The sequence below is a fragment of the Labeo rohita genome, chromosome 11 (assembly GCF_022985175.1).
Source record: "Labeo rohita strain BAU-BD-2019 chromosome 11, IGBB_LRoh.1.0, whole genome shotgun sequence".
NCBI lineage: Eukaryota > Metazoa > Chordata > Actinopteri > Cypriniformes > Cyprinidae > Labeo > Labeo rohita.
This window is the reverse complement of record NC_066879.1, coordinates 158,452-181,722: the sequence shown is the minus strand read 5'-3', so window position 1 is coordinate 181,722 and position 23,271 is coordinate 158,452. Positions and strand designations below refer to the sequence as shown.

Sequence of the window (23,271 nt, the reverse complement as noted above, 5' to 3'; positions counted from 1 at the left end):
TCGACATAATTAACATCCGAGACGGCGCGGGAGTTGATTTGAGTAGCGCGAGGGTCCGTGAGACAAATAGACTAGAGCTTGCGCGCTCATCCGGAACGTGTCGCGCGTAGACGCGCATCGTAATGCGGCCCGGGCCCAAAGAGGAAGTGCCAGTTTGTCAATACTTCATTTGCTGCTTGATTTTGAAAACTTGAGCCAGACGCCTTTGTGCAAACACAGTGTCCACTTGAGGCAAGGTTTAGAGCTCTTAATGACAGGTAATTCTCTGGGTTATTTATTATTTCTGGTATTCTTTTATTATTTCTAATTCAAAACCCTATTGACCTTGATGGACGACTGAGCTGCAAACAAACACCGGGAACACGGATCGAGTCTCTTATAAAACGAAAGCTAAATTAATTCAGCGGCGATGGCTAATTGGCCCCTGTTTGAATTGAGAGGCAGGTCAATATGTTTGCACTGGAAGACAAAGACAGAGAAACCCTGCCAATCTCAGACGTCCGCTTCCCCGTGAGCCAAAACGAGACGCTCCTGATTGGTTTGTAATTAGCGGGTCAAAGGGCGCTTCCTCGCCGCACTTTGAAGTTGTGAAGAGCTGCCGATGGTCTCGAAGCGACGGGGAGCTCACAGCCGAAGGGAAGCGTCGTCCCAGACACCGACCTTGACCCCGACGGGAACGTGAGCAGAAAGGACGTGAAGACGTCATGTGGTTCGGTTGTAGTCATTTTGGGAGATTTGAAGCAATTCCCGCATTGAAGAACAGCAGGGCTTCCGCATTCAAAGCCAGGCTTGTTTAGGTGTCGTCCATCGCCGGCTCGTTGCTCGGCAGGGTTACCTCGCGTGTTTTTCTGGAACAAAAGAATGTAAGAAGCCAAGTTGAGCCTCCCTTGCCTGTTTTTTCCCTTCGTCCTCCATTCGGTGTGAGGAGAATTGCTGTCTCTCCTCAGGAGAAGATCCGAGATGAATCCATTTGTTTACCTCAGGCTCTGTTGGCTTTGTGAATGTTGATGCTGTAGAAACCCCTCAGAGTTGTTACAAGGACAACTTATCAGAGGTTCGGTTCACCTTGCAGCTGTACTTTCTTGTTTATAAAGTCGTATTCTCATGTAGCTGTACTTTTAACTTGCGATGAGTCTTTGTTTTTGGCCAAGAACTGTCCACTCAGTCAGCAAACGATCATTTGACCCTCATGTAAATGTGACCAAACACTATAGTCGTGCAAATGATTGTACGTTGATAAATGTGGCGGCTGAAAACAATCATCATTTAAATATCCCGCTCCTAAAACGCCCCGGTTTAAAAGTCTTCTCCCCTAGAGTTTAGGAGAAACTAAACACAGCCAAAAAGAGGAAGTAAACACATGAAGGAGAAGTTGATCTTACTCAAAAAACACCCTTTAACCTTATATTTGCAAACAGTAGCATTAATTTATACAGTATGTATATTAAATACCGTTAACTATAATGAAACATTTATAAACATTATATCTTATTTAGTTCTCCTTAATCCACAACAAACCCTTTAAATTGAGAAGTATTACAGAACAAGAATGAAAAATGAGTAGCTATAAAATTTTATATTAAACTATAAAGTAAAACACAAATTAGGCTTGTGTAGGGGTGCTCAATCCTGTTCCTGGAGATCGACCTTCCTGCAGAGTTCAGCTCCAACCCTGATCAAACACACCGGAACCAACTAATTAGGATCTGAAGGAGCACTTGATCATCACAGACAGGTGTGTTTGATCAGGGCTGGAGCTGAACTCTGCAGGAAGGTCGATCTCCAGGAACAGGGTAATGCACCCCTGGGCTAGTGAATACAGAATACAAACGTCGAGCTAAAATGAATAAATGAGTACAGCGAAACTAAACGGCATTGGGCTCACAAGCCTCTGTCATCCACATCCAAATGTTTCCATTTTTTGCCATGTAACATTTGGTTGTTAAACTATTATCCATGATGTTGCTGAAATGCAAAACAATAAAATAAAAATATTTAGACATAAAAAAACTATTATCCACGATGTAAACAAGTCTTTGTACTTCACTTGTGTTCCAATATCCACGTAAATCATCCTTCACATGCGCAAAAATGTTTATTATGGCGCTGCACACTGATTTTACAGCGGACCTTGTAAATTAAGCAGTGTAACTTTTATGTTTGGTTGACTGTGTTTTAGGTTGATTAATGGCTGAAATGTCAAGTTAGCAACGCTGAAATTTGCGTGCGTGTGCGTGAGGCACATGCGCGATCAGTTAACATTTAATAAAGTAAAGATATTACAAATACTTAAATGCACTAAGAGAGTGTCACAAAAATGAAAGCGGCCTTTACTTGTCGCAGAGGTTTTTTTTCCTTTTGTTAATCTGTTAATTATTTAAGTATTTCATGTAGACTAGCCCTATTTATTTTATTCCTTTTATAATTTCTGTTTTTCTCCGTTCACTGAAGTGATGTGTGAATCCTCATGGTCTGTTGTTTATGCTGCTGTTTGGGCATATAAATCTAACGCCCTAAAAGAAAAAAAAGCTTCGTTTGTCTCCAGGAAAATAATCTAAATGAACAAAATGCTGTCATTATACAATTCTCTGAAATTCTCTACGATGCACGCAAATTCAGGCTAACTCAGGCTTACGTGCGTGAGCTCAGACCTGATGTGAGTTTTGATCGTAGCCGCTCACGTACATATTGATAAATTTCAAGTTTTGCGTAGAAAAGACCCTATGCTCAATTTCGTACGTTTGTTTCATAAATGAGGCCCAGTTTGTTGCTTTGTTGTTGCTGGAAGTTCAGGGGCAGGTGAGTCTCAGGGCACAGAAATCATTCAGATGATGGCTCAGCGATCTCTCCGGAGGGTGGAGTAGGTTTCCTAACCCGTGACTTCAGGACCCGTTACGCGTCTCCGGATTGAAGCGCTGATCTACAGTATGGGCAGGTCTGCTCCCTAGAACAAAGCGAACAAGATGACAAGGTAGAGGAAGAAAGCTGATTGTAGATCAAGGCTGTCTCTCTGTGGAGCAGGAGAACTAATTTAGATTTTAGTCGCTGAATTCCCAATCATAATGTTCTTCAAAGACGCCTCAGAAACAGCATCTCGGCGAGAGTTCTGTGAAAGTCGCCATTAGCGCCCGCTGATCATCCGTACAGTAACTAATTTCAGCGACGTCCCCGCGGAGCAGCCTGTGGTTGAGTGTCTCGCTAAAGGGCACGATCGTTATAAAGCTGGATTGTGATCACAGTAACTGTCCAATTCCACCTCTCACCTTGGACGGAACCTCTATCCTTTGTATTAGGAGCCCAAGGCCTGGGCGATTAGGCCTCGCAGAGCTCTTTTTTTTTTAGCTATTTTTAGTGGCGGCTTTCGAAGATTCTTCCGTCTTAGAGCGATTCCACCACACAGGAGGAGCGCGAGTTGCTGAAACATCTGCTAAAGAGTGCAGAATCAGCAAGGCAGCACTGTTTACGTATGTTTAACATCGGACACCGAGAGAAAAAACAGCTGCTGCCATTCTGAGATTTGGCAGGAAGTGTCTTATTGATTAATTGCTGATGAACAAGCAATCAGATGAAAATACGTTACTTGGTTTAACTGGTTCACACAGCTAACTGACCGATTTGCGAACATTAGTAGACCTTTTCTACTGTATCCAACAACAAAAAAATATCATTTTGGCTTGATCGATTGAATTAATATTCAATATAATTATCACAAACACAATATTTATCTGTTTCACACATTCTGCAGACAATCCTGTTACTGGATGACTTATTATAAGAAATCTAACTAGACACTCAAGAAATAGCATTTTTACACAAATTGTAGTATTATATTTGTATTTGTTTGACACGCACAGTATTCTCATACTCAAATGAACATGGTTTTCTGTGTGTTTTTTGTTTGTTTTGTTTTGTATTTTTGGCAAGTTGAGGTTTTTATTTCAAGGTTTTTCTAAGGATTTAACCCGTTAGTTATCACCATCTTCACTATGTTACAACTGAATCCAGTACAACTGATAGGAACAGTAATAGATTTGCAACAAGAGCGCACCTCTAAAAATCTACATCAGAACAGGAGGCTTTCATTTTATAGCCATTTTGGATTGAAAACTATTTAGTAAAATATTGATTTCATATATATTTAAAAAAAACAATACAGTACATTTTCTTTACAGTAAATGATTTCCCTTCTGCAGTTGCAAAAAATTTGTTTCTTTAGTATTTTCTTTAGAAAACATGAGATGCAAATTAAATCCAGCTGTTCAGAAGTGCAGACAGGAATAAGGCTTGTCATTACTACCCTGAACAGTCATTTTGATGAAGGACGTGTCTCTTAAGTGTTGATATGCTTTGAATTCCTCTCAGCTGCCTGATTTCTCGACTCTTCTGAAAACACAGCCTATTTTTTTCCAACATATCAATATTTTATGTCTTTGCTCTCTGTTAGCATGTTCTTACTCTTCAGCTCCATCTGTTTTGTGTGTGTTTGCCCGTTTGGCTATCAGCGAATGTAAGTGATATGTGTAAGCAGAGCGAGCCGTGTCTGACCTGTGTGCTAATCAAACTCTACTGAGATCCACACACACACACACACACACACACACCTCAGTACACACAAGACACAGATACCTGTGAGTGACCTGTGTGTTAATGATCTCAGAGCAGACACTCACTCCTCTCTCTGTCTCAACACACACACACACACACACAGTGCTGTCAGAGCGCTGCTTATGCCCTTTACATGTTTGCTTTGGCTTCTCTGGTCTGTCTGAGGTAAAAGCCTATGTGTGTTTATGTTTACACAGAAATGTCGATATTATTGCTCTTTGCTCCAGGTTTGTGAGTTGTTTGCTTACAAGCTCTTTTTTCCCTGTATTGACACATTTTCTGTTGAAACAGGAAGTTTGGGTGGGACATATCTCGTTTTCGTTTAGTGGCCACAGTCACGCATGATGATTTTCTGCTCGTCGGTCGGTTGTACGTAGTCGGACGTACATAAACGGCACAACCAACTAACAGGAAGTCTGTCTTGTATGCAGATGTTACTGAGGGCGGGGCTTTCACATTCTGGAGCTTTTGATTAGATAAAGCTCTGTCGTGCATGATGAGTCATTAATCATTTTGGTCTGTTTCACCATAAGAGAAAATATCTGGTCAAAGGGAATTTGTTCAATGTTTAGGAAAGCATATAGATGGCTAATCAAAGCTAATAAGAGAAACTGAACCTGCAAATCAAACCAAATTAACTCGTAAGCGTTCACATTCTCCAGTGAAGCACTATGAATGCCATAACAGAGATTCTCTATGCTCTCAAACCACTTAAACACTTGTGTACATGGACATATTTTGCAACAAATGTGATGTTATAATAGTTGATATTTCACCATAATTTTTAACTCTATAATAACATTCTCAATGACTCTTTTTTTCCAATTTTATCTTTTTTTTTTACTTTTTTTTGCTTTGCAAATGAATTTTGTACATTTTCTTTTTGCCCATTTTATTGTTCATCAGGTGAAAGTTAGATTTGGGTTTGTATTAATAATACCTACAGTACAGGTTTGGATCCAACTATGATCAATAATGATGAAATCCCTCAGTGAGCACTGCTGATGACTGTGTGGAGTTGTTGAACTGCATCAAGCAGCTGGTGGGTTCATCATCATATTGTGTTTTAATTGTATTTATTCATCTATTTTACAAGGCTCAAGCCTGTATGCTCCATTATTGTAAATTCTGCTCCATTGCATAGTGATTGAGCAGTGCCCTTTAGTGTCTTTGTGCGTTTGCATGTATTTGCATGCGTGTGAGTGTGCACAACCGTGTGTGTTTATGTCGTGTTATAAAGGTGACCCGACACGAGGTTCATCCTCTCCCTACTGCTATCATTTTCTCTCTTTCATGAATCAGAATAAATTATTGGCATTTTCTGTAATGAAGCCGCTGGTGGTTTAGTGTTTAGCATAGTCTGTCACCTCCTACACACACACACACACACACACACACACACGCATGACTTTTAGCTTTAACAGACTTTTCCAGAGCACTGAGTACAGCGCAAGCAAGAGTATCTTCAGAATACCATAATACCTTACTACTCATACAGTGCTTTGCAGTATTGATGTGTGGAATACCTGAACCTGAATGAACCTCAGTACATTTACACATTTACATTAGCATTTTTTTCATAATTCTTTTTTGGGTTCTTTTTTAAAGAAGTCTTGTATGCTCATCAAGGCTGCATTTATTTGATCATATTGTGAAATATTATTGCAACAGTACTATTTTAATATACTTTAAAAAATACGGTATTGCTGTGATTAAAGCTAAATTTTCAGGATCATTACTCCAGTCTTCAGTGTCATACGATCCTTCAGAAATCATTCTAATATGCTGATTTCCAAATATAAATGTTTTCTAACAATATCGTTTTTACGATGACTTTTTAAAATCAATTGAACACATCTTTGTTAAATAAAAGTATTAATTTCTTTCAAAAAAAAGAATTTTACTGAACCCAAACTTTTGAACAGTTGTGTATATTGTTAAAAAAGATTTCTGTTTCCAATTATTCATCAAAGAATTATGAAAAAAAGCATCACAGGTTCTAAAAACAGAAAGGTTCAGCAACACAGAAACTTGCTGATTTTAGGTTTGAAAATTTATAGTTATAAAAAAAAAGAAAGAAAGAAAAGGAAAAGAAAAGAAAATGTAAATATTAGCATTGTATTTTTTAAGCATACTATAAAATATTTTTGTTTTTATTTAATACTAATATTTTATTTTAAAATATGCAATTATAGTATCAATCGTTATAATTTTGTATATTATTTTATTTAAAAAATAAACAAATAAAATGCTATATTTATTTTTTTATAGTTATATTTAATGGGTTCCACTATGTGGATAGTGTGTATATACACACACACACACACACACACACACACCTTTGAATTGCTGTGTGTGAAACCAATTATTACCTGTTTTCAAAGCTCATATATATATATATATGGCATGTCTTTCTCACGGCTGCTTTTTAAAGCGCCTGTGAGTTTGAACAGTCAAATACACTTCAAAATTCAGTCAGAACTACTTGCATGCAGTTTACCTTATATATAATGTAAGTATTCCAACTGCTTTCAGCAATAAATAAAACAAGGACTGAAAAAATAACTATATAAAATGTTCGTATATCAGCGTTGTGGGTTTGTACACGTGTACAGACTGACGTGTGTTTGGCGCGACACTCGGCGTGATGTTAGTGGTTCAGTGTCTGGTATGGAGGACGCGTCACAGTCTGTCAGCGCTACTCCTCCTGCTTCAACACAAACACACTGCAGACAGATTCAGTAGCGTGAGGTTAAGATACTCACAACCCTGTTATGTTTATCCTTACTTTCATTTGAGAGCCTGTTCTCAGAAATTGCCCAGATATTTATGTCATTAATCACTGGCGCTAAGACAACGCGCGGATGGAGGCGTCGAGCTCAGGCCCGTAGGCTCGTGAATTCACCGGCACGCGGCGTGCGATCTGTGATCTGAAACTATGGAGGTGTTTGAGACTGAATTAGATCAAAGTGGGCCTCGTGTGCGGATTACAGAGGCGAGAAAATGCAGCAGGCGTAATATTGACAATGCTAACAGAGAAGTGAGGAGAAACAAGCTGATGCGGAAGACAACAAGGCCTGCTTTCTTGATTTTCAGAGCATTGGACTGTGGGCTGTGTGTGATGCTCAGATCTTTTGTGGAGATGTGAAATTCATTGTTGTTGTTGTTTTCTCCTGAAACGCTGAATAATTTCAGCAAAATCTCCTTTCGGCATGTAATGCCTCAGCGTGTTCTGATTCATTTTAGGCCAAATTTTGTTTATCTGGAAAGTGGCTTTATTTATTTATAAGTAAACATTAAATAAATAAAATGATCGTTACACATTTCTGGTTTATTGTGAACAATTCATTTATTATAAATTGGGGTTGCACCAAACGGCAAACCTTGCCTAACCTCGAACTAACCTTGCCTTGACATATAAATCAGAATTTCGGAATTAGAAATTCTGATTTATATATCAAGACTAGGTTAGTTCACAATGTCATTTGGTGCAACCCAAAAACCCATTATGACAGAATTCTCACGCTTCACTCTTTGTCTCACGCAGATGCAGATCTTCATAAATATAATGAGTTTGTGACATCGTGAACTGACCTTGCCTTGACATATAAAGGACAAATGATCAGATATTCTAAGGTGCTGACTTTGGTTTGTCCTTGCTATGATATGGTTTGGTCAGACGAAAGTATTTCAACTATTAATAAGCAAAACTACAGGACTACGGGTATTTTTCTTCGTTGTTATTTCGGGCCAGTTGCATCAACTTGACGTTTTTGTCTTTACTGTATCAAAGTGCTATTGAATGCAGAAATTGAAAACACGATCATCACAGTAGAGCTGTACTCCAGTCATTTTATGTATGAGTTGCGTTTTTAACACACTGACAGCGTTTCTCATCCCTGACCATCTCCATGACAACAGACTGATGGAGCGACTCCGGCTGAAGAGGAAGTTCTTTTGCACTGTGTGAATTTCCAGTCTGTCTGCGTCTTTGTGTTTAGCTGTTTGTTTTATTATTTCCTCCTTTTCTAACTCTCTCCGGAGCTCCGCAGGAGTCTGCGCTGTTTCTCCATTGCTAAATCTACACCTTTTATTGACACAATAGTGATCGCTATCTGCCGGCGAGAAATATCGCTCATCTTTGTTGTCTTTTTTTGGAGCGTTTTATGGGAAAAGGTATCGACAATGGAGAATAACAGACGGCCGCTGCCAATTTAGACGGGCGTTGCGGTCCGTGGAGAGTTGAGCGCATTTATTAGCCTGATCTGCCGCCAAAGATCCCATCAAAGCGATAAGAGGACGGACAGGGCCTGACGTTCGGAGCGGAAACGCGCTCTCGGGAGAGACTGCAGGCGTGAGATTATGAGATATCAGCTGCGATAATGGCCTGTGTGTGTTTTGTCTGTGATCATGTAAGAGTTACAGTCTGATTGGCTGAAGGACTGACGGGATTCTCACCGTTCTCTCTCTCACACAGATGCAGATCTTCATGTACAACTCGGACGACTTCGACAGTCTTAACACCGCCATACGGGAGAAGCGAGTAATTGCGGCCATGGCTGTCTTCTTTCAGGTGAGAGCTCGCCCGTTTCCAAAGCGCCTTCATGTTCAGCCGCTGAGCTCCGTCAGTGCTAAGTGCTGGCATTAAACACCATTGATTTTGTAAAGAGGTTTTCTCTCGTCCCATTAAGTTCAGTGATACTGAAACGTCACACTCGCAGAAAACTCACTGCCGCTGTCTTCTATATGGAAAAACACACACGTATTCGCTCCCTTTCTGTTCTGTTCTTTTGTCAACCCCGCTGCCATAATTGCAAAACAGCAATTTAAGGCTCACAGTCCTACACCAGGACTTGTGTGTGCGTATGTGGGTTTGTATACTCATTTCACACAATTTGAGAAATTACACATCTGTCAGTGCAGTCAGGCCGTAATCATCCAGAGTTCAAAAGATTCATCAAACACTTCAGAAACAATTGACAGGGAACACAGAGAGCGTCAGGGAGTGTGCGAACGGGTCAAAACGTCCTCACAAGGACATTCTTTCAGCGATTTCAAGGATATATGAGGAAAGCGGCTTAAACATATGCAATAATGTTTCAAAGGTGCACTCGTGCACTCGTTTTTGTTTCCTGCACTAGTCAATATCACAGTCATCTTTTGATCTGAGTGTAGTAGCAGCACACAAAAACAAATCAAAATAAATAGGTTAGCAGTGCTACAAGTTATTTGGACTTTTTATGCTTTGACAGCGAGTAGTTCCACCCGCAGCTAAAAATGGAAAAATAAATCTTCATGCATCAAAGAATCCTGAAAAAATAAATCACAATATTAGGTAGGTACAATATTTTAAACGCTAATAATAAGAAGAACTTTTTCTGTAATAATATCAAATTAATGCACGCCTTATTTCACAAACATTAAAAATTTGCAGTGTATATATTTCAGTAGGTCCCTATACACTAGAAATCATTCATTAAGTTTCACAGAGAAGCAAAAATGTGTGCATATATAGGTGTTTTAGACATTAAAGCTTTAGCTTTTCAGTGTTTTTCCTTGAAGAACAAATGTATTATCTGAGAAATCGTGCAGAAGCCTAATCAATAAATGACATGACAAGATTTCCGTTTAAAAGGAACGAGTCTAAATCTCATCTGAGTATATTTATATGTTTCCCCCTCGCTCATCCGTCTCATTCTCGTATGCAGTTATCGGAGGAAATCTTTGTAGCGTGTGTCTCGCTCGATATCTCTTTTATTTGGAACTCACACCCTTTTCTTTATTGCCCAAGCGTTTAGTCGGTCTGTCCCTGATTGAAGACGATAGCAGTGGGAACATCTGTCACGATTCGTTCATAGGCTTATTTACAAGACACACGTCCACGAACTATTAGCTGTTAGCATGTAGCCGAAGATTTGTTCTGTAATACATTGAATCACAGGCTTGTCGGTGGCCCAGGACACTATAAATGGTTTTTAGGTTGTATATTGTTTATTGTTTCACGTTATTGTCTTGTGCTGTTTTATAGCTTGCAGTTATTTGCGTTCCTCATTTACTCTTAATCAATCGCAGGACTTTTTTTGTTTTTTTCTCTCTCTGGTACAGCTCACAGCTGCCGTATTAAAAAGCTCACTCTGAGCTCAGTACAATAAATGAGCATTTTTATTTTCCATCTGCTAAAATGTGCTTTGAACTTTATTGATTTGCATGTGCTATTTTTACTCGTGAGGTGGAACAGGGCTCTTAAAGTGAGTTTAAAGCAGTTTGCTGCTATTTATTTTACCTCAGGGTTTGTTCTACGAGGAAGTCCAGGTGTTTGTGGGTTGTGGGCGACCTCTCGCATACGTGCTCATTTGTAGAGTGATTTCACTGTTCCAGCAAAGTAGAACGCAATATGAGCTCTGTATAAGGGAAAGATCGCCCTATTACAAAAAAATTGCTGTTAATTTACTCACACTTAGCCCACCCAAGATGTGACTTGATTTCTCCAGTAGAACAGTGAACGCATAAAATCCAAGTGAATGGCTACCGGCACTGTTATAGTCAATAAATAAATAAAGGTGGCCAGCACAAAATTAACACCCGTGGCTCCTGACGATAAATTGGGATCTTATGAGGTGAAACAATCAGTCTGTGCAAGATTATTAACAACATTATTACCTGTAAACCAGAGCCACAGAGAAATGACAAAAAAAAGACGAAAAAGTGATGTCCGATTCATGAACGAATCATTCATTTGAACTGATTCATTTTTCAAGTTGCTCAATCAAAACTCACTTTCAGACACCTGACTGTCACTGGAAATGAGCCGAAATAGTGGCGTATCTGATCCTGTCGTGAATGAACAGATCCAGTTCATCCAACAGTCACTGAACTGAGGAAACAGTTCAACTCAGTCTGAAGACAGATGAGCCGCTGATATGAGACCTTCAGTGAAGGGGAGAAATGAACGTTTTTATGATTTCTCATGCTTTATGTAAACAGGTGTGGTAGAACTGCTTTATATGCTGTAGACGTGCAAGATATCTGTGTTTCACGTCGTTATTGGGTGCTTTAATAATATACTGCATGTAGGTGACTGCATGATTACATATACTGCTTATTTACACAAATTCTCTTTTTTTGGCCCTTATTATGACAGAACAGGAAGTAAAGTGGGAGAAAGATGGGGGCGGGATCGTGAAAGGAGCAGGGATTCGAACTCGGGACGCTTGTAGTGCAACAGCATGAAATAATTCATTGTTAGTTTAGTTTAAATGGAATATCTTTTGCTCACCCTCATGTTGTTCCAAACCCAAATGACTTTTTTCTTAAGTGATTTTTTTTTTTTTAATGACAGAAATCTTGTTGTTGTGGAAAGACGTGATGGTGAGTAAACGATGACACAATTTTCACTTTTGGTGTGAACTCTCGCTTGAAGTTGCTCTATTGTCAGTCTGATGTTGTTGACCTGCAGAGACCTCACGCCGTCTCCCTCCCCGTCATTTTTCACACTCTCTGGCCCTAGCTGTCCTGAGGCGAGCCAGTCCTGCTACTAAAATAAGAAAAATATGCCAGTTGCCGAATCCGTGTTTTCTTCTCCGCTCAGTGCCTTTCCAAGCTCCTCTTGCTGCAAAGAAGAAAAATCTTAGTGCTGAATTTTCACCAACGACACCAAAGAATCTGTCTGATTCTGTTGTCTTGTTTTCTGTCTGTCTACTTATCTGTCATTCTAAATGTCTGTCTGTCCGTCCGTCTGTCTAATTGTCTGTCATTGTATCTGTAAGTCTGTCCCCGTGTCCTTTTTATCTTTATCTTTTTTTATCTGTCTGCTATCTATTTTTCTGTCATTGTCTGTCTGATGGTCTGCATGTCTGTCATTGTTGTTCTTCCTTTCTGTTATCTCTGTTATCTTCTGTCACTCTATTTTTAAACCTTTCTTGTTAAAACTTTTGAAGAAATTTGTAACAAGGTTAAACCAAATGTAGTTTTTGAGTTTTTAGCAAAAATACATTGTAAAAACCTGATATGTTTACTGTAAAATTGACTGTCTGTCTGTCGTGTGACCTCCGTGAGCAATCGCTGCACTGAGGCTGAAATCTGTCTAAGAAAACTGTTCTAGACAGCGGTTGTATTGCAGACTTGTGCCGTTCACTGTCAGTGCCCACTTCCTGCGTCGAGCTTCTGGAATTCTCTTTCATGCAAGAAACAGCACAAGAGTGTTCAAAGAGCCTGGAGAGATTTATTGTGAGAGAGAGGGTGGCTGAGGGCCAGTGGAAGTGCGTGAATCCTTTTCACTCCCGCCTCATGGGAACGTTGGTTAGGTCGGCTAAGCAGCGCTGCCCTCCTTGATACACAACCAACACACAGACACACGCACAGACTCCACAATAGACCTCACCCTTGGGTCCTCTCTGTCAAAGCCTGTCTCCTGATTCAACCCTATAGGGGCTTCTTAAAAGCACAAACCTCTATTTGATACACCTCCGTCCAAGAGAAGCAAAGGAAGTGTGCTCCGCCTGTTATGGATTTTCCCTGATCTGTGCTTTTAGGGTCAAGATTGTTAAAATTATTTTCAAACTATTTTATTTTTGTATATAGTCAGCAGTGAGCCAGCTATCATTCTCTTTCACTACTACACACACACACACACTCACACACACTCACACACACACACTAGAGGTCAGTACTACAGCGTCTCTCTTTCAGGCTTTATTACATACTGGAGTCTTTTGTCTGTGTTCAACAATTCAGTCGGTTCAGGTGCATCTCAAACACAGCAGCTTTTGAAGCAGTTTGAGGCATAATGGGTTTTCTTATGTGAGACTGTGTTTGTGTGTGATTGCAATCATTTTGTGGTTTTATGACATCAGCACAGAGCACAAACATCACATGCTCATGCATCTGACAGCTTTTTCCTGTGTCAAAAATGGCTTCGGTGGTAGTAGATTATTGTTTTACTGTATGCATACTGTCTGTCCACCTGTCCTTTGTTCTCGTCTGTCCATCTGTCTGTCTTTCAGTCTGTCCAACACGAATGAGTCATTCTTCTTCATGTATTCCTTGTCTGTTTCTCAGGTGGGGATGAAGGACAATCCTGCGGTAGATCCGATCATTCACGGTCTAAGAGGAGTGGTTCATCACGGTGAGTACATGATTTAATCCAACGGAATATTGCCGTTCAGATTGAGCGTTCAGCACTGAAATGGATCACATGCATTATTTTTTACTAGTTACATGCATTTGCGTGTACTGCACAGCTACTTATTTGTCGCCGTCCGGCGCGTCTCACATGCTGGAATGAACAAAGCCGACTCGTCTGCTATTAGTCAGTCTGTTTGTGAAACAGCCCTTCAGTTCTGACAGGATCTCAGGCCCCTGCGGCCTCTGACTAACACTACGATGATATGATGATGATATTGAGTCAGGAGATCTGGCTGAGAAATCAAGGGTTTCTTGAGCAGAATGTGTGCTCAAACTGTAGATTTATACAATATATATATATATATATATTCCTGTCATATATATAGACTGGCAAACACACAAACGCCCACACATGCGTACATAAACACATCATCTACTCTCTGTCATTTTGACTAGGAATGTGTGTAATTTTGCACTCGTGTTTTTGTTTGGCGGTCTCTGATGACAGATGTAAGAGTAGACAAATAGATGAACAGAAGTGGTTTTGCACGAGCCACAAGCTGATACACGAACAAAACACTACCACAAACTACCTCTGGTCCGGCAGAATACTCATTTGCGAATGTGGGCTGAATCACATTCTAGTAGAATCAGTGTGCAATGGTACATGGACAGCATTATTGTGATGTTTTTTTTTTGTGGATTCCAGACAGAGTTACCAAAAAGCCTGTTGTTTTCTTTAAAGAGGTATAGTACTTTATTTGTCACTAGTGTCATGAAACACACATTTCCTGGTTTTTAACCAAGTTTCGCAAAGACTCTTCTGTCTGTCATTGGTCAGATAAATAGGAGGCCCCGCCCCCAAACTCCACCCACAGTCACAGTGTTAGACTTTTTGTGGTAAATTTCCCTACGAAGGAGCTACTAATAGTTGCATATTGAACTGATATTGGAGAAAGTATTTTTACATTCAAGACACAGCATACTTCCTCGTTAAGATTTTACATTCTGGCTGCGCTAGGGACACCAAAAGATAATTTTCATTTCGCAAGATGACTTTACCCTGAAAACTACCTTACGTTAGTTGACCCTTAAAAGTCATCTACAATTTCCTTAACGTTCCTTCTGTCTGCTTCCGGACATTAAAAGCTCTGAAATGATGAAGACGCCACCAGCTGCTCCCAGCGTGAACCGAACCAATATTCCGGAATGTTGAGATGAAACGGCGAGGACCGTCCGTGATTCAGACGGAGTAAATTGACGTCTTTAAGGGTTTCTTAGTTAATACGCGCTTGTTCTGCCTGCTTTTCAGTCATCTCAGGAACATCTCTCTATGTGTCCGCGCGAAGTTTAAAGGCACGCCGAGGCTTTGATGGTAATTACCGGCCTGCGATTTGCGCTGCCCACTGAGACGGACGTAGAAAGCGAGCGAGAGAGAGAAAGAATGACGAAGTCGTGGTGTAATCCGGACGGCCGAGTTACTAAAAGCACGGCGGTGCCATTCTGACAAAGAGATCAACTCTAATGCAGTGTAATAATGGCACTCACTTTAAACGGCGCCCACTCAGAAGGGATTTCACCAAGACTGAAAATAGTCCTGCCTACACCTGCTGCCAGAGACAAATATCAGGACAGTCTATCTGATGAGACTTCCCAGAATGTGATGAGCGTGATTACTCCATTTTTACATTTTCTGATGAGGAGCGCTGTGAGTCATCTGTGCGCTCGCAAATGTCGCCACCAGGATGGCAGGGTGCCGGCAGGACCAGGAAAAGAGCCCGTTCCCTAGTCTCTGTGATATTTGGGTCTCTCAGCGCAGCTCTAGGGATGGGAATCATAACATATGTTAAAATATTTTATTTAATATTCAGTTGCTTAACAGTTCCATTGACAGTTATTTTGGCAGATGTTAAAATAACTAAAATAGAATTTCATTGCCACATAATGAGAGGATTTCAATAACAAATACATTCTTATAGAATAATAAACACAATCTTTGAAAAGGATGTTTGCACAGAGTTTTAAATATGTTAAGCATAAAGAAAAGTACGAAAACAAAAATTTTGACATCCGACAACACTTATTTGTCATATGAACAAGTCAGTAACTATATCTACACCGCTCAGTTAAGGTGAGAACACATTGTTCAGTGAACTTTTGTCTTCAAAGTCTAGTCATTTCAGTTGGAATCCACTCAATCGGGAATATCACGAGAGGGCAAAGGATTTCCCCATGCGGATTTCAAAGTTAGTTCAAAGTTATTCGCATGAATTATGTATTTATATTTTTGATTCCTAAAAAGAACCAGCTTATAAGAGCCATTTTGTTTCGCTCCTTTGTTTCACATCATAGATTCAGTTGCGATGCAGTTGAATACATGAAATAGTGCATGGATTCTGTCACTTTAGTCCTTGTCCTTGTGTCATTGTTCACAAACAACATAGTCAAAATGCTCAGTCATGTTGTCAGTATAACAGTGCGCTCTGTTAGTATTACCTGATGTAAACTATGCCAACACTTCGGATGACAGTTAGGCTGATGATACATGGGGCGACTTTTTGAGCAATGTTGCTTGGACTCGTTTCCATTGAGAATTGATAACAAATTTCTATCTGGATAATTTAGATCATTCGTGGGCCCTGTGTCTCACCTGGTTGCCCATTGATAGCAAAATTGCCCAAAGTTGCCCGGCAACATTGCTCAAAAAGTTGCCCCGTGTATCATCAGCCTAACTGTATTGAAATGCAGAAGGCTGCACTTCTTATGTATGCCATTTATATCCATTTCGAAAGTGCAAATTTACACATTACTGTATGTGGGATATTGACTGAAAGAAACTGGATAGGATTCAGTGTTACACTTTTACTGGTGGTCTTACAAAATAAAAACACACACACACACATACATTACAACATCATTGTGATATGGAAAAGAAAAAGAAATGGGCACAAAGGCGAAAATACAAAATTAGAAAGGCAAACGCAGGCAGAACTTTGCTTCTGCATGCAGCACTGTATGAGGAATTCCAGAGAACTGGTTTATCATTGGTTGATCTATATTCTCCTCATTAAGCCGGGCTCACAATGCAGGATTTTTAGCCCGATTTAGCCCCGGTTTTCCCCTCCCAAGGATGGGAGCAAAAATCTTGTCGAGCACCTCGATCGGTCCCGAAGTTCGGCACGGATTATCTGGTAATGTGAGACGTTCACAGATCGAATCTTGCACCTCCCGATCTGCTCTCACACAAATCGGGGCCGCCCCGATCATATGAAACATGTTTGATATTCAGGATTTTAAATCGGGATGATCACGGCTGTGATTACGTCAGTACTTTCACAACAGCCAATGCGCAACCGCAAAACAGCTGCTGTGTGGTCCGTTGGGTAGTGGAGATGGAGGAAACTGCTTCTTATGTTTTTGTAGTAACACTGTCTGTATAATATGTTGAAAACATACCACAACCACATGGAGCAAGGAAAGCTCTGGAGTTAAATCGTCTCAGTTTTCAACATAGTGAGTGTATAAAGCTGCTAGAACGCTAGTTAACATTTGTAAACATGTTGCGTAAGATCACTCGAGGCGCTCCCTCCGTCATGATAATCTTAATAATATCTTCTAGTGTGTGATGCGCCACAATTTTCAAATCTTGTAGTGTGTGCATATTAAGATTTAAGAGAAGATAATCTGCAGTGATTCTCCTTATGTGTGCGCTGCAACCAGTTTTCATAATCGGTTAGGATTTTAAAACTCCTGTAATGTGAGTCCGGCTTTAGTGAAAGTCAAGATTCACCTGCACAATTCATGGCAACTTTACAAAAAGACTAAAAGAAATGTGTAAAGAAAATATGCTTGACAGTTTATGACAATTAGATCAGCCATTTTGCATTTAACGACTTTCATTTCTGATCTGAGAAATGCACCAAAACCACTGAGAAAAACTGTAACAAAGCTCTCAATGGGATTTTTTCGCCTGCCGTTTGCTAAAATTATTATATTTTATCAGAATATACAGCTACTTTTGAATGCCCATTGTCCCATATTGGTCTAGTTGTCATCTGCAGCCAAACCTTGAGCCCTTGATTCACACAATAAACTAAGAGCAGACAGAGGCGCATTTATTCATCCTCTTAATTCACTCTGTCCACACCAGTCAGACTCCTGCGGCAGCTGTTTGCTGGAGCGTGTTGATCTGGTTTGCTCAGTAGGGTTGAGTAGGGGCCGATGGAGGTGTGTGTGTGTGTGTTCTCGGTGGGAGGCGGGACAGGGCTGCGTTCTCTTCTCATCCCAGACAGATAGGAGCAGGGGGTCTGCACATATTCAGAGCCGTGTCTCCGCTGTCAGTGCTCAGACTTCTGTAATTTCAGCCGGCTGATCTCCTGCCGCATACGTTCACTACACGCAGGAAGCTGAACCAAACGATTTGCAGCTGAAATGACATGCGTGCAGCCGTATGAGAATCCTTAAACCTGTTTCTCCCCAATCCGGCTACAAAAAACGCAGATCTGAGCAGAGTTCTGGTAGTGTTAAGAGGCGTGCATCCGTGTTGAGAAGCACAAGGAGGAATTTTACACGCTGTATTTAAAGCTCTCGGCCGGCGGAAGAGGAGAGCCGTCTTGTTAAGCGATCATCCATTAGCCTCCTGTGGTAATTTCTCTTCATATTTAACCACACGTTAACCACAAGTCGCATATCACGAGAGCCTGTGTGAACAACGACGCATTTGCATTTGCTTCAGATCACAATGGACGCGTGCAGGCGCATTGTACAGGCCCTCTGGGAACATGTCACTTGCGAATCCTTAATTCAGCGTGTAAGCTTTTGTTCCTTCGCCTGACGTTACCATGAGCAGGTTTTAATGAATCTCTTATGAAGTGCATGCTTCATTTTAACGTCAGCGGCGGGGACAAATGAGGTCCGTATAGAGCCGCCCGGCTGGGGTCGAGTTCGCTCACGACCGTACTCTCGGAGTTATTGAAGCTATTAAAGGGGACGTATAATGGATGGCAGGAAATTCCTTGCTTTTTCACAGTATGATGAAGTGCAATGTAGATTGAGCTCCCTCTCCAGTCCACTCGGACTATTTATGGAAATGAAACAGCTTCATCAAAATGTTCACGTTTAGGAAAAGCGATGACATGTCCGAAACCGTACGGCTCATGTCACGTTCACCCAGTAGGGTGTGCTCAAAACAGGCAGCTATTTATTCCCAATTATTGGATTATTTAACATTAACATATGACAGCCCACATTTACATTTACCTTGACACCTGTTTACTATATATTAACTCTGCCCACCCCGATGACAGACATGTAAGCATTACAGGTAAAACGAAATGATGTTGTGTTTGATGCGAGATATCTTGACTGACAGAATTAAAATGCTACAAAAGTGTGTAATATGGTCACACTAAAGATCTGTTTGAGGAGTTCCCCAGAAATATCACTTCTCCAGATGTATAGGACTTTCTCTCTTAAATTAACACAAACTAGTTTCTTTTGAAAAATAATCCAACTTTATGAGTACATATAATGGTGGAACAGCGAATGGGTGCCACAATGCTTTCCAAAGAGCACAAACAGCCATCATGACATTAATCCATGCGAGCCAGTGAATGAATAAATGTTTCTGAAGCAAAATGATACGTGTGTGTAATAAACTTATTCAAATGATATTTTAAACCATTGCTTCCAGCCCACTGTCATATATGCAGTCATGCTCGACGCAGACACAACATGAAATGTGACATAAGTGCAATTATGATATTTGCGTATTTGCACTTCTGTATCTCTTCTTGCACAAGCTTCACAATGCATTTGTGTTCACGTCTAGCGTAAATGTGACCCTCTTGTGAACATGCATTGGCACAGTTGTTCAGAGGTGATGTTTATGGGGGGAAAAGTTTAAAATATTAGTATTAACACCTATTGCTTTGCTTTGGGATTGTATGGACTGCTGTCATGATGGCTGGTGCAATACCATACAGTATGGGCTCTTGGACTAAAAGAGATGAGTTATTTTTCTGAAACAACTTTTGTTTGTGTTCATCTGGAGAAGGAAGGCCGTATACATCTAGGATGGCCTGAAGGTGAGGAAATGATGTGAAGTATCTCTTAGTAGTCAATATGAAACAGCATTCGCAAACCAGTTTGCTTCTGTATTCTAAAATATTTAAGGATGTTTAATGAGAAACAAGGACAGGGTTTGATTTCATCCCTCAGAAATTGCAGTGGCAAACTGAAGGGAAATTTCCTCAGCGCTGTCCTGGCTGTGCTCGTTCTTCTAGCGCGCGGCAGCTGATGTAACCTCCTGACGGACGCTCCGGCGGCGGGACTGCGTGTGGCGTGCTGGGTTCAGACACGGATGTGTGACTGGAGCGTTTGCCCCGTGGCTGTGTGTGTGTGTGTGTGTGACAGGAAAGCGCTCTGTGGCATCCATTACCATGCCACTGAGGCACGGCGAAAGCTCCTCTCTCTCTAGTTCTACATTCCCAGTCCATCCTTCAGGGGATTACCATTCATTCAACCTTAACTTCAATATACACACAGCACAAGGCACGTTAGCCTCCCCATTTACACGCTAGCCATCTCGGCGCATATAAATGAGCGCGTGCTTCTGTTTGTTTTGCTCTCTCTCGGTCTCTCTCTCTCTCAGCGAGTGATAATGAGGCCGCTATCGAATCGCGGTACCTCTGAACCCCGCTGTGATCGGCAGTGGCGTTGTGCGTTGCGAGTTCATGTTCGTCCCATCGCGCGCCACGCCGGTCGCCGAGTATTGTTCACTCAAGCGAACGTCTCTTCTCTGGGGTGCATAAATCAAAACACTCAAATGAGCTCTCGGCTTCTGTATGGAATGTAATACAAGAGCATTAATTCAGTCTTCCAGGGGTGTTTTGAAGTCTTCATTGGCCGGGCCGTCACTGCTCTGATTGGCAGTACATGTGAAAGGCGTGGAAATGGCCTAATGGAGAGTGTCAACAGTGTGTTTTTTGTTATTAATTGTGCTGAATTCAGGCAAAGATATTTCCGAATCAAATGGCGTTCGCATGCTTAGCTCCTGTGAACCGGACTCCCAGCGTTAGGTTTGGGATATGGGTCAGCGGACTGGCAATATACTTCATCCTTTGTGCGTCATCGTCGCTTCGCATCAAACCAATCGACTTGCTCCATCTGTTTATCTTGATTTCAGACAAAATGTTTGTGCGTTTGGAAATCAGAGCAAGAAACACTCGAGTGGAAGCTGTGTAATTCAGCGGTTTTATCATGTCGCCAGGCCAGCCATATGTTGGGCAGGCATTGTTGGATGGAACTGATAAGCGTTTCAATCAGAGGAGGATTATGGGTAGAAATCTGCAGATTGTGTCCTCTCGAGGATTGAGTGGCTTTAAAACGCTAAACGCACAACTCATCCACAGCTCGACCATCTCGTTTGGTCTGTGTCTCTTTTTGGACAAACAACAGACACGACAATGGAGAAAAGCAATTCTAGGACAATACACAGATTAATCTCAAAGTTACAGCTGCTCCATTTTGCTGTGTACAAAAAAACATTTTCAGAATCAAACAAGCAAGCCTCGCAATCAGAGTTTCATACTTCCTAAAGTAAACATGAGTGTTTGTTCATACTAAAGTCATGGTGGTAGGGTGTTGCTGTGCAGATCTGAGCTATTCTGAGTTTTTTATTGTGTTTACTTCAAAAATCTGATTGCTTATTAAAGTAATAGCATAGCTCTGTTGACTCAAGAATTGAATCAATTGTATCTTATAGTCCATTTATTTTCACTCAATCATAAGTGTCAGTTCATTTTAGTGAAACCAAACTGCGCAGTGTGACTTCGGCAGAGCGACTGCTGAAGGAAAGACTCTCAATCTAAACAAATCCAAACCATATAGCACAACAGGTGCCGTCCAACCAATTTTTAAATGAATGACTTTTTTTAAAGAATCAAACACTTACTGTGCTGTGTTGTTTGTAGGGCTTGTGAGATCACTGTAATTACTGACTGTTTGCTCAAATTACTATGTGTAGTTAAGGACAGGCATTTTGAGTTATTCTCAGTAATATGAGTTCTGTTTTATAAAAATAAATGGACAACAAGGTGTAGTTAAGTCTGTTTGTTGGATCCCATTTATACTGCTTCTAAAAGAACCATTAAAAATCGAAAGAATAATAATAGAAAAGAATAAGTATATTTATTATTAAAATTATGTTGCCGCTTGGCAATGGTGTTGTATTTGTCTTTCTGAACTGTAGAGAAGGACCTGATTCAGAAACCTAACAAAATAAGCGTCAGTAATCAACACTACTAACTGCACAGAATGCTTGTTCTCAAAGTAGTTTTTGTTCTTCTTCTTCTTCCAGAGAAAGAGACGTTTCTGGAGCCTTTCGTGCTGAGAGACCTGTTGCCGTCCTCCATCGGGAGCTACTACCGCTACATCGGCTCTCTGACCACGCCGCCCTGCAGCAAAGTGGTGGAGTGGATCGTCTTCAGCCGACCCGTGTTCCTCTCCTACAAACAGGTGAGTCTTTGCCACACATATGAAGGCGTTTCAAAGTTACTCATGCTATTCGTGTCTTTAAAAAAAAAGCATATGCTGAATTATACTAAACAAGATTGGGAAGTTATTATGCGTCTTTACTCAAAGCAAAGCTCAAAGTCACAATTCCCACAATACGGAGCGGCTGACCCAGTTGAGAAGTCTGAGGAGTTAAAACTGTTTGAGATTTATTAGACAGAGCTGATGAAAAACACCTGGGGTTTGGGACGAGAGCTGAGCAGTATGAGAAATAAAAGAAGAGAGCAGTGTGAATAATGCACATTATTGTTCTAATGGACCCTGCAGGACCGCAGGCTTCGGCCACACCGACTCACGCCTCGCCATTAGTATGCGTCGCCCCGCGCACGTTCGTCCCGTCCTCCCGGCCATGCTCCTGAGCTCCGATTGATAAGGAAAACTCTCAAACTGAGCTCTCACACTGTCATATAACAAAACCGAGCGAAAATGGGGCATCTTCATTCTATCAGACTGAAGGTCAGGTGAGTTTCCACCGAGAGGCCTGGTTTGGAGCAGAAATCATGAGGGTGGATGCTGTGGGGTGAGCTCTCACAACCGTCACCGCTACACTCAGACACCAGACAATAAGTGAGGGCAAATGTTTGTGCTGTACAGGCAGGGAACGCAGTGGCTGTTTATGAAGGCTGTTCTCCGCCAGAAAGCGATCCTCTCCGTGGCTTCTGATCTCAGCGCGTGTTAAAAGAGAGAGGCTTTGCTCTCACATATAAAAGATCAAAGGAGATCTTTATAAACCTCGTCTGGCCATGTAAGATTCCATGTTATTTCAAAGTCTTTTTAAGGTTTGTAACCATATGGTGTAAGACTTTGTAACGATAAAAGTAATTTTTTATAACCAGAAATGGACTGACAACACGTTTAATTTGATATACAAAAACGAAACTGCAATGGACATAAGTACCAAATTTCAGTATAACTCATTGGTAAAACTATATTGCGTAATTCGTTTACAGTTCTGTGATTCTGTTCTGC

General features: G+C 40.9%; 1 protein-coding gene across 1 annotated transcript in view; it reads left to right on the top strand.

Annotated features, from left to right (window-relative positions):
• Positions 1–23,271, top strand: part of ptprga (protein tyrosine phosphatase receptor type Ga) — a 228,747-nt gene that overhangs the window by 160,603 nt on the left and 44,873 nt on the right. Inside the window, exons 5-7 of the mRNA XM_051122442.1 lie at positions 9,083–9,178; positions 13,663–13,729; positions 22,088–22,245. Coding sequence (XP_050978399.1) covers positions 9,083–9,178; positions 13,663–13,729; positions 22,088–22,245 — 321 coding nt within the window. The remainder of the gene's footprint in view (positions 1–9,082; positions 9,179–13,662; positions 13,730–22,087; positions 22,246–23,271) is intronic.